At 36.2% G+C, this 17502-nt stretch overlaps 2 protein-coding genes and 1 long non-coding RNA gene across 4 annotated transcripts in view; 1 reads left to right on the top strand and 2 right to left on the bottom strand.

Moving 5' to 3' along the window:
* Positions 1 to 12906, bottom strand: part of LOC145669570 (uncharacterized) — a 40056-nt gene extending 27150 nt beyond the window's left edge. The window contains exon 1 of the long non-coding RNA XR_014128213.1: positions 12862 to 12906. This is a non-coding gene — a long non-coding RNA (uncharacterized LOC145669570). The remainder of the gene's footprint in view (positions 1 to 12861) is intronic.
* Positions 1 to 17502, top strand: part of Ir76b (Ionotropic receptor 76b) — a 510549-nt gene that overhangs the window by 121963 nt on the left and 371084 nt on the right. The window lies entirely within an intron of this gene.
* The window catches only part of LOC145669568 (uncharacterized), a 169162-nt gene continuing 166897 nt past the window's right edge, over positions 15238 to 17502 (bottom strand). For both annotated transcript variants that reach the window (XM_081737783.1, XM_081737782.1), the window contains exon 3: positions 15238 to 15445. In XM_081737783.1, the coding sequence (XP_081593909.1) occupies positions 15239 to 15445 (207 nt within the window). In that variant the 3' untranslated portion in view covers position 15238. The remainder of the gene's footprint in view (positions 15446 to 17502) is intronic.

Raw genomic sequence — 17502 nt, 5'->3', positions numbered from 1 at the left:
ACTCACAACTGACTGTGAGAGGGAAACGAATGGCGGCCTATTGCCGCGCGAACTCTACCGGCCGCTGGGGTGACCATCATTGCCCACCGAAACTTTCAACCTTCCTCTTTCCATTGGTATAAAGATTGTTCATTTCGGATTTGTACTTTAATTACTATGAATTTTTAAAAATAGGTCCATCATTTATAATAACCCTGTATTTTAAACCTTTCAGCAAATCATCACATGGAGATGAATGGGTTCAATGCTTAAGTTGTAAAAAGTGGGCTCATGTGAACTGCACAAATAACGACCCCTATTATGTTTGCCTTAATTGCCAGTCTGATGCTTAAATTAAGATTAAGTTTTCTTGGTCTAGCTCAATTTTCTTAAAATTAGCTAGCCTAAAATCAGCCTGTATATTCGGAAGTTTTGGATCAGAAGGTTTCATAATAATATTTACTTTACTTATTCATTTTTAAACCTTATGTTATTCACACAATCGTTATAAATTCTGCATTTTAATTTGCATACTAAATAGTTTCAATCTTTGAAGAATAGTCAGTTTACACTGTTAAATCCACTTTGTTGGGGTGTTCTTTGGAAAGTATTCATTGGGTTTACATTGTTATTTGAAACAAACAGATTTTGTTTCAATAAATAGTATATTACAGTAGTATGTACTAATGACAATGTTGTATAAATGTTGTCACTACCTGCCCCAGCAGGGACGTACGCAGGAATTTATTTCGGGAGGGGTCTAAAGCGTTTAGGGGGGTCTAAATACAATTTGAGGCTAAATTATATGAACATTTCTAAAATTGCTCCTAAAAGTAGACTACATTTACAAAAAAAGTCGGGATTTCGGGGAGAGGGTCTGAACCCCCAGGACCCACACCCTGTACGCCCCTGCATAGAGGGGGCATATTGTGCCAAATGATATGATTGTGTATGAAAATAATTTACTGTAAAACGATTATGTCAATCCCGAGAGTTTTATGTTTAGCGGATACCGGAAGATCTAAGCCAGTGTTTCCCAACCGGTGTGCCGCGAGGAATCGAAACAAAATTATTAATTTTATAGCAATCAAATTGCAAAACGTAGGAAAAAATATATTTGTATTTCACATTACTATGAACCTCTACTATGAATCTACAATTTTAAGTTTCATACCGGGTTACTGTTCTTACATTTCTAATGTTGAAAAATAGTATTGGTTATCATTGTTATGACCATTATTGCTTCTTTATTGTTGCAGACTATTTCGTAATTTGAAAATTTAAAATATCATTCAATCCTTTCTACAAATTACCTACATTTGTATTTTAAAAGTAAAAGAGATTTGTTTGTTCGTTTGTTATTTAGTGATCTTCCTTCTTAGTAAAAGGTTGGGTACAGTTTTTTTAAAAAAGTGTATTTTAAAAACCTAAGTCCAATATTTCATTCAATTGTTTTCTATTTTTTAATTAGAATGAAAAATAAACATAATGATTTACCACCGGGAAAAACCAGTCATCGAGCTTTCTTCTTTGTGAGAAGGAGATCAATAATCACAGAAAAAAATACCACTGTGTTTTATATTTACAAATAATAATATCTATAAGTGTGCCGCCAGATTCCAAGTAACATCTGTTGTGTGCCGCAAGTTGAAAAAGGTTGAGAAACGCTGATCTAAGCTTTAGTAAGCAAGATAAATTATTTAAGAAAATGTTTTGTTAAGAAGTTACAAATTTGTAAGTAAAAATTGTCACAACTAGCCCCGCCCTATCCTAATCCATACTGAACAAAGAATACTGCCATTGTCTAATTGCAAAAGCTACTTGTGAGTTTTATTTCCTCTTTAAAGTTTAAAGTTTAAACACACATATTATCTTCAACGTTCTAGTCGATTAAATTTCGAATACTTCAAATAACTCTATTATAAAGAAATACAACACTCCAAACATTACACCTCATAAAGCACAAATACACCATATTAAAACCTGACCAACACTCTGATTTTTTTTTCTGTCGTTGCTTCGTGCTGATACATATTGCTTAGTGTTCAGCCTCTCAGATAAAAGCGAATTTTGCAGGGAATTTTAGCAAGCGTTTTCTCGAAATGAGAAGGAAAGTGGGAAATATAAGACTGGTACCATAAAAAAAGTGACATTTTGCGGAATATGAAAAAGGACATCGATTAAAAACTCGCAGATTGGAACTACATAAACTGCACGTTAAATTTGAAACAGGATATGTTATACCTATATCTTCAACAATTTTGAAAGGGAAATTTTACAACTTTGGAGGGAAAATGTTCCCCTCCTAAGATGCCTGAATAAAACACTGCAGGAGGGAGTTTGGCTATAGGCATATAATTTGAAGTACCAACTATCTCTATAAAAATTGTTGCGGAAGTATCGCAGGATTCTGAAACATGGATTTTTGGATAGGGCACATACTAGTTCATAAGTACAATCTTGAGACGACTGCGGGAGGTCCCACAGTTTTGGAACTATGGACCTTTAAATTTCATTTTTTTCATGTTTTCTGCAGCCTATAACTCCGAAAAGAAGCATTTGTGCACCCAAGTTGGTCTATACTTTTGTCTTATCTTGGTGTCAGGAGTCTCTTCCTAAACGTTGTTGGTGTTGTTTTGAAACACCCTGTATAACTCATGAATTGTGTATGTTTAAGATTTGTACTGTACTTGTTGTCAGAGGCGAATCTAGAAGGTAAAAACTAAAGGGGGAGCAATCAGAATCCAGACTATGAAAAGTATATCATGAGAGTTTACTATAAACTTCCTAAAATATATAAATAATAGCTTAAATTATTTTTGTCACTCAAAAAACTGGTGGGGGCCTAGACCCCCCAGACTCCGGGCTAGATCCACAACTGTATTGAAACTTGATACTTAGCTGCAAGAACAAGTGAAAGACTTTTTTTTTTTTTTTATGCTTCGAAGCACTATACAGCCGATTAGAAAAGTCTGTTCGTTAATGTTGCAAGGGACTCCCTGGAGAAGTAGCAGTGGTTTTGGTTTCGTTTGAGGGGTCCTTTTTATATCAGGACCATAGAGCAAGTTGACTCACCCTCGTATACTGTATGTGCAGTAATTTTGTTCTCAATGACATCTCATACTCCTGTGAAAATTTCTTCCTTAGCATCGTGGTTGTAGTTAGAACGATAAATATTCCTTTTAATTCAAGTTCTAGCCCTAATTCGTTAATCTATCTCAATGAATTATATCATTATACATACCAACTAACGTCGATCTATTCTTTCCTTTATACATATATTATGGATCAATAACAACCATACCGTTTTATGTACGTATCCTCCCAATAATAATGTTTTCCATGACAACATGTCCTATCAATAACAAACTAATAATCTTACTCATGACAACATGTCCTGTCAATAACAGCGTTCTTTCTTTTAATTATATATAAGCTATATGCTTAATTATTGCGCCTCTGATCAATGTCGATAATATAGGTACAGATTAATTATAATAGGGATATATAGGGATATATCGCTGTAAATGTCGCCCAGAACGGGAATTCCGTAACAGTATTACAGTGAAGGAAAGAACCCTGGATATTTTCAAAACACTCACCTTTTGAATAGCCCTCGTACTAATTATTATTACATCAATCCTCGTATTAATTATTATTATTACATCAATATAAATATTTTTCTTTTCTCTTCTTTCTCCATATATATATATATATCAATTCATTTATAATAACATTTTTCTTTTATTACTAATTACGTATCATAAAACGTCGATTCATTACAAATATCATTTATGGGTCTATTCAAAATTATAACTAATTGATGACTTACGCAGAGTTACTAGTTAGTTGTTCCTCTTTTACATTGAACGATAACATCCATATACAAACAACATTATTTATAATTAAGATCGTCATCTTATCAAAACAACAACAAGATCAGAAGGCAATAATTACATTTAAAGGCTTCAATTTAAAATCAATGTCATAGATTTCAAGTTAACATAATCAAATCTCTTTTGAACATGTAAAGTAAAATAAAGGTAAACATAACATTCAGAGTTAATACAAAGATAAGATAAATTAATCACATCATAACATGTTGCAGAAATATAAAGTCCAAATGAAGTATTCACAACACAACTCGTAACATCTGAGAGAATAAATTAAGAATTGTTATCCAAATTTAATTTAGTTAACATATCAGGGTTGAAATTTTAACCAGCTTTAGCCGTTTACCTGCTCCAGCTTTTCATATCTAAATTATATTTATCATCAATATTATTCACAAATAAATTAATAGACGAATTTTGCGTTGAATAACCGTGGGAACCTTCGGCTGGTATGGGATTAACCCCAACCATATCAGCGGGTTTTAGTTTAAATTATGGTTAACAAACGAGTCAATTAGAGTACATTGAACACCACAATCCTGGTTACTTTCTCTCGATCCACTTCCTGTTCCATTTATTGTTTCGATCCTATTTCGACAATTCCTGCCATCTCGAGGTCTCCAATTAAATCCATTTCGAGTTGTATTAGCACGCATCACATTGTTATCGAAATTGCGTCTTCCACGAAAGTTTCTCCCGTTCATCCAACTGTTCCTCGGATTATTATAATTCGTTCCATTTCTACCGCTAGAATTGAATCTTCCATTAGCTCCAGTTCCAGTACGTATAACAGATCTTTCACTAATTCCAATGCCAGTATTGTCACGTGACCTCTCATCGCTGCGAAGATTTTCGGTATTTTCATTAGTTATATTCAGGTTTCTGACAGGAATTGGATTGGGTGGATTACGATTACTTCCGCTAGGGTTCGGGAATTGATTCTCGAAGTTTTGAACTAAAATTATCAGATGATTGAAGTTTACGCATTGAGCAGACAACAGAATCTGTTGTAATTTATACGGCAATAAAATGCGTACGGAAGCGATTATTCTGGATTCTGGCTGAAACGGATTGACGAGTTTAAGTTCATTATATGTGTTGATTGTAAAGTCCGTGAGGGATTTGTCGACTCGAGGGGAATAGTGTCGGGTTCTCACCATCGCATCGCGGTTAGCTAATAAGAAATCATTCTCATAATTTGCTAACAGAGCTCGTTTGAATTCTTCGTAGGATTTTATGTGTCCACGAATGGCCTTGAACCACAAGGAACAAGGAGGAAGTAACAAATGTGGTAACAACTTCATAAACTTGGATTGGCCTATGCCCATAATCTCACATTCGTCTTCGAATTTCTCTAGAAACGAACTTGCGGTTTCGTCGTACTTACCGCTGAATTTAGTCATGGCCTTAATTTCGCTGACCTTAACATTTATTTTGCTATAATTATGTTTTTGTTGGCGTTGATAATGGTCTGGACCCCTTTCATGCTTATTTATCTCCTTTCTCCTTTTGCGATCACGACTTTGGAATCATCTTCTGTGGTTTTCCGTAACTAAATCATCATCAGTAGAACTCTTAGAAGAAGATATCCCGTCGGTTTCTATTAATGGAGTTCTCGGGCGGTGATGCAATGTTTCCTGTTGATGATGCATTGTTTCCTGTTGATTGGGAGTACCCAAAGCCTCCTTATACATAGGATTATTGTAGTCACATTCCCTCTCTTGTAACGATCTGATTTCCTCTTGTATGTTGGATATCAGTATGCTATGTGAATTGACCTGGGCAGTAATATTCACTATCTGATTTTTTTGTTGGGCTGTCGTCGATTCCATGGCTTCAACGACTTTCTTTATCGACTCAGTTTCTAGAGTTAGTTGATCCTGTCTACCTTGCCATTTGTTACTGAATTGTTGAAACCTGGTATCAACTTCTCGCGTCATATCATTTGTAATTTTGATGGTAACCTCATCAGCTAATACTTGCAAATTTTCTTTCAAATTGTGTTGCAAGCGATCAAAATTTTCTTGTACACCTTGTACTTTATCTGCAAGAGATTTATGTTGCTCTAGTATCTGTTCTAGCTTTTCATCGTTCAATTTTTGCTGTTGATCAAATTTAGCAGTTAGTGTCTGTTCTAGCTTTTCATGGTTTGATTTCAGCTTTTGATCGTTCAATTTCTGTATCTGTTCTAGCTTTTCATCGTTCAATTTTTGTTGTTGATCAAATTTAGCAGTTAGTGTCTGTTCTAGCTTTTCATCGTTCAACTTTTGTTGTTGATCAAATTTAGCATCTAGTAGTTGACTAATCGTATCAATAAGATTAGAATGAGAACGTTCGGACACAGTTACGGCATTTCCAGATATGGTTTCATTTAAAATACTGGGTACTTCTTCAATCTCGGAATCCTGCATATTACCAATTCTTTGGATTTTCCTCCCACTTCTCAAAGTAGTGAAACTCATAAAAGTTATATATATGTATACACATAAACTCAGTTCTTACTATCCTTCAGAACTAAAGGTTTTCAGTATATTCACGGGTCTACGGCACCAGATAGAACGATAAATATTCCTTTTAATTCAAGTTCTAGCCCTAATTCGTTAATCTATCTCAATGAATTATATCATTATACATACCAACTAACGTCGATTTATTCTTTCCTTTATACATATATTATGGATCAATAACAACCATACCGTTTTATGTACGTATCCTCCCAATAATAATGTTTTCCATGACAACATGTCCTATCAATAACAAACTAATAATCTTACTCATGACAACATGTCCTGTCAATAACAGCGTTCTTTCTTTTAATTATATATAAGCTATATGCTTAATTATTGCGCCTCTGATCAATGTCGATAATATAGGTACAGATTAATTATAATAGGGATATATAGGGATATATCGCTGTATAGTCTTGGGTAAAAGTGGATCCGAAAAGGTAGGTAGCGGAATGACGCCATGCCGTTCTCCTGCCTATCTTTGCCCATTGTAATTTTTTTAGGAACTGGGAGGACGCTGTACATATTTTTTGGAGGTCGGGAAACGGCGTATCCCGCGTTCTCCCTCACTTTACTCTGGTTGTAGTAGAAATAAAGGAACACAATGAGGACTTGCACTTCAAGCTCAGATTGTATTTTAGCTGTTGTGTGTGGAGTTTTATCAGATCATTGACTTATACAAACACATTTTGCAAGAAGTGAATTTTCTGTTTGTGTAATGCATCGTGTAATTTATTTTCCGATTAAACAAAGCAATTTATGTGCTAAATACAAATAAAATGATAATACACGTAATATCTGTCCGTTATGGACAGGTTACCGAAACGTTGAGGAGAGGGATGATGATGACGATGATTTTGGGTTTAACGTCCCGTTGAGCAGCGAGGCTATATGAGGGACGTGCCTACTGATTAACGTGGGATCCGAACCACAGGAGCTCCCGCCGGGAATGTTGAGGAGGGGGAGGGAGGATGAAGACTCTCTCCCTGTCTCTTCTGTATATCAATCTCTACCCATTGTTTACATATCTCCAGAACAGGTTGAGATATCAAATTGCTGTAAATGGCATTATCATTATCATCATCAACATCATCGTCATAGGTAATATGCCATTATTGGCAGGATATTTGTCGGAATTGAGAAGCATCCATGCTCCACAGTTTTCCGATAAACTTGACGTACGATTTTTCTGTTTTGATATCGTCCATCAATTGCAGCTTACCTCGTCCTCTCTCTTTCTCTCTGTTTCCTGCCACCATACCCTCTAGCACGTCCCTCATGATACAGCCCCTTCTTAGGCAATATCAAAACCGGTTCCTCTTCTCAACAATATCTAACGATGGGGGCACTCGGTCGAAGAAGTGTAAAAAAAAAACATTTTCAGACCAGTCATCCTGAATGAGGTTTTCCTGGGTTTTCCTCATTTACACCAGGCAAATGCCGGGGTAGTACTGAACTTATAGGTCCCAGGCCGCTTCCTTCCTTCCCCAATTCTTTCTTCCTTCCCTTTCCTCGGATTGTGTGCTCGTCGTTGAACGTCATCCCTCAAATGTGACGGGCTAAATGGCCATTGATGCCGAAAGCCCAGAAATCTAAATGCTAAATCTTCAATAGTATCTAAAATTGTTCTTTTCTTCCCCTCTATTTCTAACACCCTCTCATTTGTTTTCTTCTCGATGTAGCTAATTCTATCTATTCTTCTCGACACTCACATTTTGAAACCTTCCAGTCGTTTTTCATCATTTTTGCGTAATGTCCATGTTTCTGCCGCATACAGCACAATACTCTACACGAAGCATTTAATGAGTCTTTTTTTCTCAACTCTTTATTCAAGGTCTCACAAAAGATTTTTCTTCCTCCTAAAGGCTTGTTTCGCCATTCCTATCCTTGCTTTTATTTCACGTTCACACTTCATATCATCACTAATAATACTACCCAGGTATCGAAAACTAGTCACTTGTTCTATTTTCTCTCCTCCTACTTCTATATTTGACATCGATAGCTTTTTTTCAATCACCATGGCTTTTGTCTTTCCATAATATGCATATATATATTTAAATAACGTGATTTCCCTTTCAACAGTTTGCACTGAACTGCAGAGTCTTGTTTCTTTTCTTTCTTTTTCTTTTTCTTTTTTTAAAATAATATTTTCATAGTTAACGTGCAGAGGTTGGGACTGAATTGATATCATAGCGGAATGCATTGTCATCATAGGTACATTCATGTCCAAAATGATTGTCGCATATCTATAACTGTCTTCTTGTAAGAATATAATTTGATAATGATTTTGCAGGGTACCTTTAATAGTGATACTACGTGTATAATCGGGAAATGTGTATTTGTGGTAAATTTCATAGGAAAATAATTATAAATACGAAAATTAGAATGAGTAAAGCAAAATATTGCTAAATGGACAAGAAAGTTTTATTTTCGTTTTATTGTTCTTATTTACTATTCTTTTGACATGAAATTTTCCACATACATGTCTTTGCCGATTATACACATACTAACATTATAAGAAATACCGAGCGAATTCGTTATCAAATTATATTCCTACAATAACATATTTATAGACATGCGACAATAATTTTGGGCATGAGTGTACGTATGCGTTATTGAGATCGCGCTAATGGATCTTTTAAGATTGTACTGTTATAACACCCGTCCCTCCGTTACTCCACACGTCTTTTTTTGCAGTAGTAAGCTAGGGCGGGTATCTCTCTCCTGATTCGCTAATGGAGTCAATGTACTAACATCTTCAATGGTAATGGTAAAGATGTTAATGTATTGACTCCATTAACATCTCCTAATGAGTCCCTTTTTCAACTCTTTATTCAAAAGTCCCCACAAAATAATCATTTCTTCCTTCTTTCGCCATTCCTATCCTTGCTTTTATTTCACGTTCACACTTAATATCATCACTAATAATACTACCCAGGTATCGAAAACTAGTCACCTCTTCTATTTTCTCCCCTCCTTTTTCCAATCACTATGGTTTTTGTCTTTCCATAATATGCATATATATTTAAATAACGTGATTTCCTTTTCAACAATTTGCACTGAACTGCAGAGTATTCAGTTTCTTTTTTTTTTTTAAAAAAAATAATAATATTTTCATAGTTGGGACTGACTTGATATCATAGCGGAATGCATTGTCATCATAGGTACAATCATGTCTAAAATGATTGTCGCATATCTGTAACTGTCTTCTAATAACAATATGATTTGATAATGATTTTGCAGGGTAATTTTAATACTAATATTACCGGGAAATGTATAACCGGGTATTGTATATTTGTTGTAAATTTCATAGGAAAAGAATTATAAATACGAAAATTAGAATGAGTAAAATAAAAAGTTGCTAAATGAACAAGAAAGTTTTATTTTCGTTTTATTGTTCTTATTTACTGCTCTTTTGACATGAAATTTTCCACATACATGTCTTTGCCGATTATACACATACTAACATTATAAGAAATACCGGACGAATTCGTTATCAAATTATATTCCTACAACAACATATTTAAAGACATGCGACAATAATTTTGGGCATGAGTGTACGTATGCGTTATTAAGGTCGCGCTAATGGATCTTTTAAGATTGTACTGTTATAACACCCGTCCGTCCGTTACTCCACACGTCTTTTTTTGCAGTAGTAAGCTAGGGCGGGTATCTCTCTCCTGAGTTCGTCAGTGAAGTCAATCTACTAATATCTCCAAGGGTAACGGTAATGATGTTAATGTATTGACTTCATTAACGTGCCGTTCCTTCTAATTTTTGGGACGATTTTACAAATTTTAATGTAATTTATCCTTATATTGCATTCGGACCCCCCCCCCCCCCCAAAAGCCTTGAATCCCTTCTGCAATAAATTCCTACGTACGTGCTCGGGTTTAAATGTTCTTAAATCACACCCTTCGAGCACCTCTCGTGACACAGAAAGATTTTAGTAACTTGACATGAAATTAAGAAAAAAAAGTCAGAATATAAATTTTGATCAAATACAGGGTGTTTCGAAACAACACCGACAAAGTTTGGGAGGTGATTCCTGACACCAAGATAAGACAAAAAGTATAGACCAACCGGGGTGCACAAACGCTTCCCTTTCGGAGTTATAGACTGCCGAAAACATGAAAAAGTGAACTTTAAAAGCCCATAGCTCCGAAACTATAGGACCTACCGTAGTCAGGTCAAGACTTCACTTAGGGACTACTATGTGCTCTATCCAAATATCCAAGTTTCAGAATCCTGCGGTACTTCCGCAACAGTTTTTATAGAGGTAGTTGGTGAGTACTTCCGATTGGATGACCATAGCCAAACTCCCCCTATAAAAATTGTTGCGTGAGTACCTTAGGATTCTGAAACATTATTTTTGGGTAGGGTACATATTAGTTCCTAAGTGAAGTCTTGATCCGACTACGATAGGTTCCATAGTTTTGAAGTTATGGACCTTTAAAGTTCATTTTTTCATGTTTCCGGCAGCCTATAACTCCGAAAGAAAGCATTTGTGCACCCAGGTTGGTCTATGCTTTTTGTCTTATCTTGATGTCAGGTATCATCTCCCAAACGTTGTATGTGTTGTTTTGAAACACCCTGTATTTACAAAATTAGACGAGAACGATTTCGAGACGAGATAATAAAACCTTGTTTCTCGTCTCATCTCGTGAGTAATGCTACACAGTAACATAGAGGACAGCGAAAAATGTATCCACGCTACTGCAGACGGACTCGAATCCTCATTTGATTCCACCTCACAATCTTCAGTCTAACATCTCAGACAAATAAGATATGCTGCACCGACCCACTAACCTAAGCTTGAACAAAGTTATAGATATGAAGTAGATAGAGCAATGGCTTCGCATTCCGGAGGTCGTAGGTTCGATTCCCCTCTGCTGACCATCGTAACTGGGGTTTTCCAGGGTCCTACTAGGCAAATGCCGGGATGGTTCCAAATAAACAGGCCCTGGCCAATACCTTCCCAAATACTTTCCATTGTGGAGGGAGGGAATTTAGATTTCTGGGATTTCGGCATCTAAGACCATTGAGACCTTCACGTTTTGAGGGATGACGTCCCTCGGCGAGCACACTATCCGGGGAAAGGGAAGGAAGGAAGCGGCCTGGGATCTATAAGTCAGGTACCACCTCGGCATTTGCCTGGTGTAAATGAGGAAAACCCAGGAAAACCTCATTCAGGGTGGTTGGTCTGAAAAACCGAGTGCCCCCCCGGGAATCGAATCCTTTCCATTGTTATTGTTGTTGTTAGATATCTAGTATAAAATGGTATCTGAGCTGTATCTGGTGATTGTTAAATAAACAAATAAAAAAAGTTAAAACGTAGACCCTATGTGCAGTTAGCACGGAGTTCTAGGTGAAATTTGGAGTAAGACCTTATAATTAAAAAAAATAGATATCTGATCAGCATTTCCCTCGTTAGATTGAGTCAAATGTACAGAGTGCCCCAAAAGTAGGTTATACAATCCCGTATTGATCGATCATGACATTTTATATCGTTTACTTACTGTTATCCATACAGGTATTGACTTAGTTTCTTCCGTATCTATTCTTAATTTATTTTCACTTACATACCTTTAGCTCGGAACAAATCAAGGCAAATAAAATTCATTATGTTAATAAATTAAAATGTCATACTTGATCGATGCTGGTTTGTACTGTATACCTACTTTTGGGCCACTCTGTATAATGAAATCTTTCACTTTAACATCCCACGATTATGTACTTTTAGGCTAAGGGAGACAGTGATTAAAGCAAGTGAATGATGAAGGAACATTTGGTGGAATGAGAAAGTTGGAGGAAAACAAGAGTACCCCGAAAAAGCCCGCGGGCACGAGGTTGGGATCGAACAAAGGACCCCACGCATTTGAGGTAAGTGAAAATGAAATGAAATCTTTAAGTTTTACGTCCCACGATTATGCCAGTTACGCTAAAGGAGATGATGATGATGAGAGATGAGTGAAATGGTGGAATGAAGAAAGTGGGAGGAAACGGGAGAACCCTGAGAAAACCCACGAGCACGGTGTTTGTCCACCACAAAGTCCACATGGCGCGAGCTGTGATCAAACCAGGGACCCCAAGCACAGGAGGTGAACGCTCTACCACTGAACAACCGCGCTTACCAGGAAAAAGTCTCAAGGTATCATACGAGATGCGAAATCTAAACCTACTAATAGAAGACGAAATCATTCAGCTATCTTTTTTCTCATGTCCGCGAGGCACAAGAAAAATATGGCAACAGTAAGTAAATGGCAAGTTAAATAGCAAAGTATAACGCGCACTAGCTTTATAATGTTAGTCGAAACAAATTACCACAAATCAAACTTTTACTCATGAAAAGCTTCACTAAAATACAGACTAAAATGATATCTAAAGAAAGTTATGTATATTCAATTCTCATTTACATGTCACAGGATATGTCACATATTCTTATCTGTAGATAAACAATACGAATTAAAATACCTACTTACAACTATTTCGCGTACAGCCATGGTGTACTCCGAACTATAATAACAAATACCACTGCAGCGAAATTTACAATGTTCCTTCCCTTTATAAAGACTCGGGGAGTATTTGCTGGGAAAAAATAATTAAAACTATTCTTGCCAAATAAAGCAAGTATTTCAGAAAACGAAAAAATCCTGTTCATAGAAGAAAATTGCACATCTTAACATGAGTGCATTATCATGTAACTTTTTTTTTTTTTTTTTTTTACGTTACTTCAGTTTCTCATGTTACGTTATAGTCAATGACGTGTATAAAATATTTGGCTAAGCTGAAAATTTGAATTATGGGAATTTTCTTTTGAGGAAAGTGGAAGAAATTGTGTCAAAGACACGACAATCAAGTTAACTGCAGGAAAGTGTATATGTAATTGTCAAATTTTTCAACCTTACCTACAACATTTTATATTGTGGCTTGTGATTCCTTTTTTTCTGATTCTGGACGACAATTTTTTTTGCCATAAATGTGTTTAAAGAAAGCACTTTCCGATGTAGCTCTCTCGCACTACACGTTTATTAACATCTTACATTTTTATATCACTCTTTTGTCCATAGTTGCGAAATACTATACAGATTCAATAGTGTATATGTATTGCATCATTTGGTTCAATAGCCTAAAGGGAATTTACCTGCGTCTCCCAACCGGTGTGCCGCGAGGAAATCGAACCAAAATTATTAGTTCTATAACAACCAAATTGCAAGACATAGGGGAAAAAAATGTATATTTTTATATTTCACATTAATATGAATTTCTACCATAGAAAAATTACTGTAATTGTAATATATTATTCTACATCTATTACTGTGTAGCAGATAGTATTTCGGCTCGTACACATTTCAACGGTTAGCTGCTATGTTATGCTTCAATTGAGAGTCATACTAACACCGAGAAATGAAAGCACTTGTACGGTACGAGTCAAGTGAACGTTCGTAAGAGCAGATCTCATTGTTAAAGTTCCATACGTTCAGGACCAGATGTTACACTAAGCTCGGGCTAAGGGTCATAGGTTGCATGAAAATTTAATACGGAAGACGAAAAAAATTGCAGAATTTGAATAATAATAATAATAATAATAATAATAATAATAATAATAATAATAATAATAATAATAATAATAATAATAATAATAATAATAATAATAATAATAATAATAATACAGTTTCCGGCGATTAGATATTTCCAGTGATTGCATACATGCAACATACATATCAATTAACCCGTCTTGACAAAAGTAAACGATCAATACCAGAATTGGTCACTTCCGTTCAACTACCGTACTTCTGATACACGGTATTTAATACCCTACAGAATCCGGGGTTGAGTTGCTTTTATCGATTGCACCCATGGAACGTATATATCAATCAACTCGTCTTGAAAGAAAGCAGTTGGTACCGCAATTTGTCGCTTCTGATCAACCTCTTCCGGTATACAATCAGGCCCGTATCCACGGGGAGGCAAGAGGGGGCCTACCCCCTAAATTTTGGCTGGCCCCCATAAAATTTCACGGTAGGCTTGCAAATGAACTATAATATGGTGATGAAGAGTAATATGATTGGGTCGGGCCCCCCCTAACTTCTACGCCCTCCCCCCTAAATTTTTGGGCTGGCTACGGGCCTGTATACAATATCTAATACAGTTTCTGAAGTGGGATGTTTTGAGCAATTGTACAACATGAAGATACATATCAATCAACTTGACCTGATGGAAGAGCCTGATCGGTACCGGAACTGGCTATTTTCGGTCCATCACTTCCGGTACAGGGTACCTAATATATTTTGTGGGGTTGAAATTTTGCAGTACCAATCAGCTTCCTTCATCAAGTCTAGTCGGTTGATATATATGTTTTATATGCAATTGTTGGAAATACCATACCCCGGACACTGTATTAGGTATCGTGTAGCGGAAGTAGTTGACCGGAAGTGATCAATTCCGGTACCGATCGCTTTTATCGTCAAAACGATTTGATTGATATATTTTATGTGTGCAATCATTACCTTCTTCAAGTAATTTATTGATTTGATAGGTTTTGAAAGTTTGACATATCAGCATATATTAATTTATAGAAAACTTTTGTGCCATCAGAAAGATTGTCATGAATATTAGAAATAATAAAGGTCCCAAGTTTGACATTTGTGGAACTCCAGATAGCTCAGAATATTCGGATGATCTACATACTTCATTAACTGTGTAGATAAATTCAAATAACATGGTTATTACCATAATAGTGCTCAGGAAGTGGCAATACCACCATTAGAAAGTAATCTGTTTACCTAACCTTGGGATAAAATATCAAGACAAATCGAAATTATTATTTTTATTTAAAAAAAATATATTGTTTTCCATTTATGAACAAAAATATCTGCTGTATTTAACAGTAAAATCAAAGTTAACAGTAGCAAGAGCAATCATGGCTAAAAGTGCCATTAGGACATCGAATGTCGCTGAATCCAGAGCTTCGGCTAATCTGTCCGTTAGGTGAGGCACAACCAGTGTTGGGTATTGTCCAAAAGATGGCCGCCCACGCAATACCCATGTGGTCGTCTCAGCTACCTGTGAAAAGAGAAAAACAAATTTATAGTGAAGTTAAAAATGAATAATATGTGATATTCAAATGTGATTTACATGCAGTTGGTACATTATTGCTGATCATGCTAAGTTTGGTTCAATCTTCAAGAACAATTACTTCATGGGCAAGCAGGGGCGGCGATTCGGGGGGCAAGAGGGGGTAGTTGCCACCCCCCCACTTTTCGATTGATTGATTGATTGATTTTTGAGTTTTACGTCCCGTTCAGCAGCGAGGCTATATGAGACGTGGACCTACTGATTAACGTGGAATCCGAACCACATGAGCTCCCGCCGGGAATCGAACCCGGGTCTCCCACCCACTTTTCGAAGTGGCCCCTTAATGTATATAGTTTCATTTGGAAACATAAAGTTTTTGTATGTATTACTGGCTTGTAGATAAAATGGTGCCATATAATATTTGCCATTACCATATAATATCGCATTGGTTATTTGTCTTCCCGTGGAGTTAAGAAAGCTACAGAAGTTGCGTTTTAATTGCAATTCAAAGCAATTAATATTGCAATTGCGTATTTCTTTAAATGTCGTAGTATTTAACTGGTAAATGCTTCTAGTATTTCGTGCCTTTCATTTTCTAGAGTAGTAACATACATTTAATGGCATGTGTGGAATTAAAAATATAAGTTGTTCAGTTCCCTAGTTTCAATGTAACTTCTACAAAACAAGCCTCATTATTCATTACTATGATTATTGTTATCCTTTCTATTTATTTGTTTTGTAAATTTGTTATTAAATAATCTGATCACACAATTTCCCAGATAGAACTTTAAGATGTTCATTAGGGATGCGCACGAGACAAGGTTTGAAGCTGTCTCGTCTCGAAAATGTGCTGTAAAAATGATGTCTCGACTCGAAAAATGTATGTTTCTCTATTGGTAGAGCTGTGTCTCGACTCGAATTTTGTCAGGAAAATTCTGTCTCAAGTCGACTCGTGCGCATCCCTAATGTTCATGAGCAAGCAGTCGAATCTCTTATTACACCTTCGTTTTTTTTAAGAGTACAAGGGGCTAGTACCTACTTGCGTTGCTCTTGTTAATTTACTTAATAAAATGTGAAATACGATATACAATATTTTAACTGAAAAAAGATAGTATCGTATTAGTTATACAGCCTTTCGTCAAACAAAGTGTTCGAAACGACCAGGAAAACTAACACTGATATACAAATATTCAGATAATGTCTTGCCCCCCCCCCCCCACTTTTAGAGTCCAATCGCCGCCACTGTGGGCAAGAATAGTGACACATTTGGCCACTGGCGTTCAAGGATCCCAATCAAATTTGTCATTATATCTGCTACCTGAATAAACAGTGAATGATCTCCATGCTAATTTTTGACAAGATTGATCTAACAAAGACGTATAAAGAACCAGTTTGATTTTGAGTCCCAACGTATAGTGCCCTCCATCATCTAATGAACATGTCTAATGCAGGTTGAAGAGAAAGCAGTTCATTTGATTAACAGAGGATTCAAGTGCGAGATAAGTCGTGTCGTCGGCAAACTGGAGTACGTGAACTGCAAATTTTAGTTGTGGTCAGTGTCGGATTTACGTATAAGCTAAACAAGCTATAGCTTAGGGCGCCACTCACTTGGGGGCCTCCCAAAAAATAAAAAAGAAACTGTAACGTAATTTCCAAATAACAAGAAAAAGCAAATAAGATAAAACGCATATACAACAATGGTGTTTTGTATTGTTATGTACTAAATTTTTATGAAGCAAGTAATAGGGCTATATTTCTCAGCCTCACTTGTAATGAGGCACGGTTATCCATTCCCCCTTATATTGAGCCCCCGTTTCCCAGCCCTGCTTGTAATGGGCCCTTGTTTCAATTTTGATATCCATTAGGTTCATAAATTAGCATATAGCATACATTCAAACCTAAAAAACTTCGACACTTTGTTGCTGGAAAAGAAAACTGGACGTATAAAGGACCCCTAAAGCTTGACGTATAAAGGGCCCCTTTCAATAGTTTAGGGCCCCATCCAGTGGCGTATTTACGATTTTGTTTCGGGAGGGGCTTTGCTA

This window comes from Thermobia domestica, chromosome 14 (assembly GCF_964235325.1).
Source record: "Thermobia domestica chromosome 14, izTheDome1.hap1.1, whole genome shotgun sequence".
Classification (NCBI taxonomy): Eukaryota; Metazoa; Arthropoda; class Insecta; order Zygentoma; family Lepismatidae; genus Thermobia; species Thermobia domestica.
Note: the sequence above shows the minus strand (reverse complement) of the source record. Positions and strands in the feature narration are given on the sequence as shown.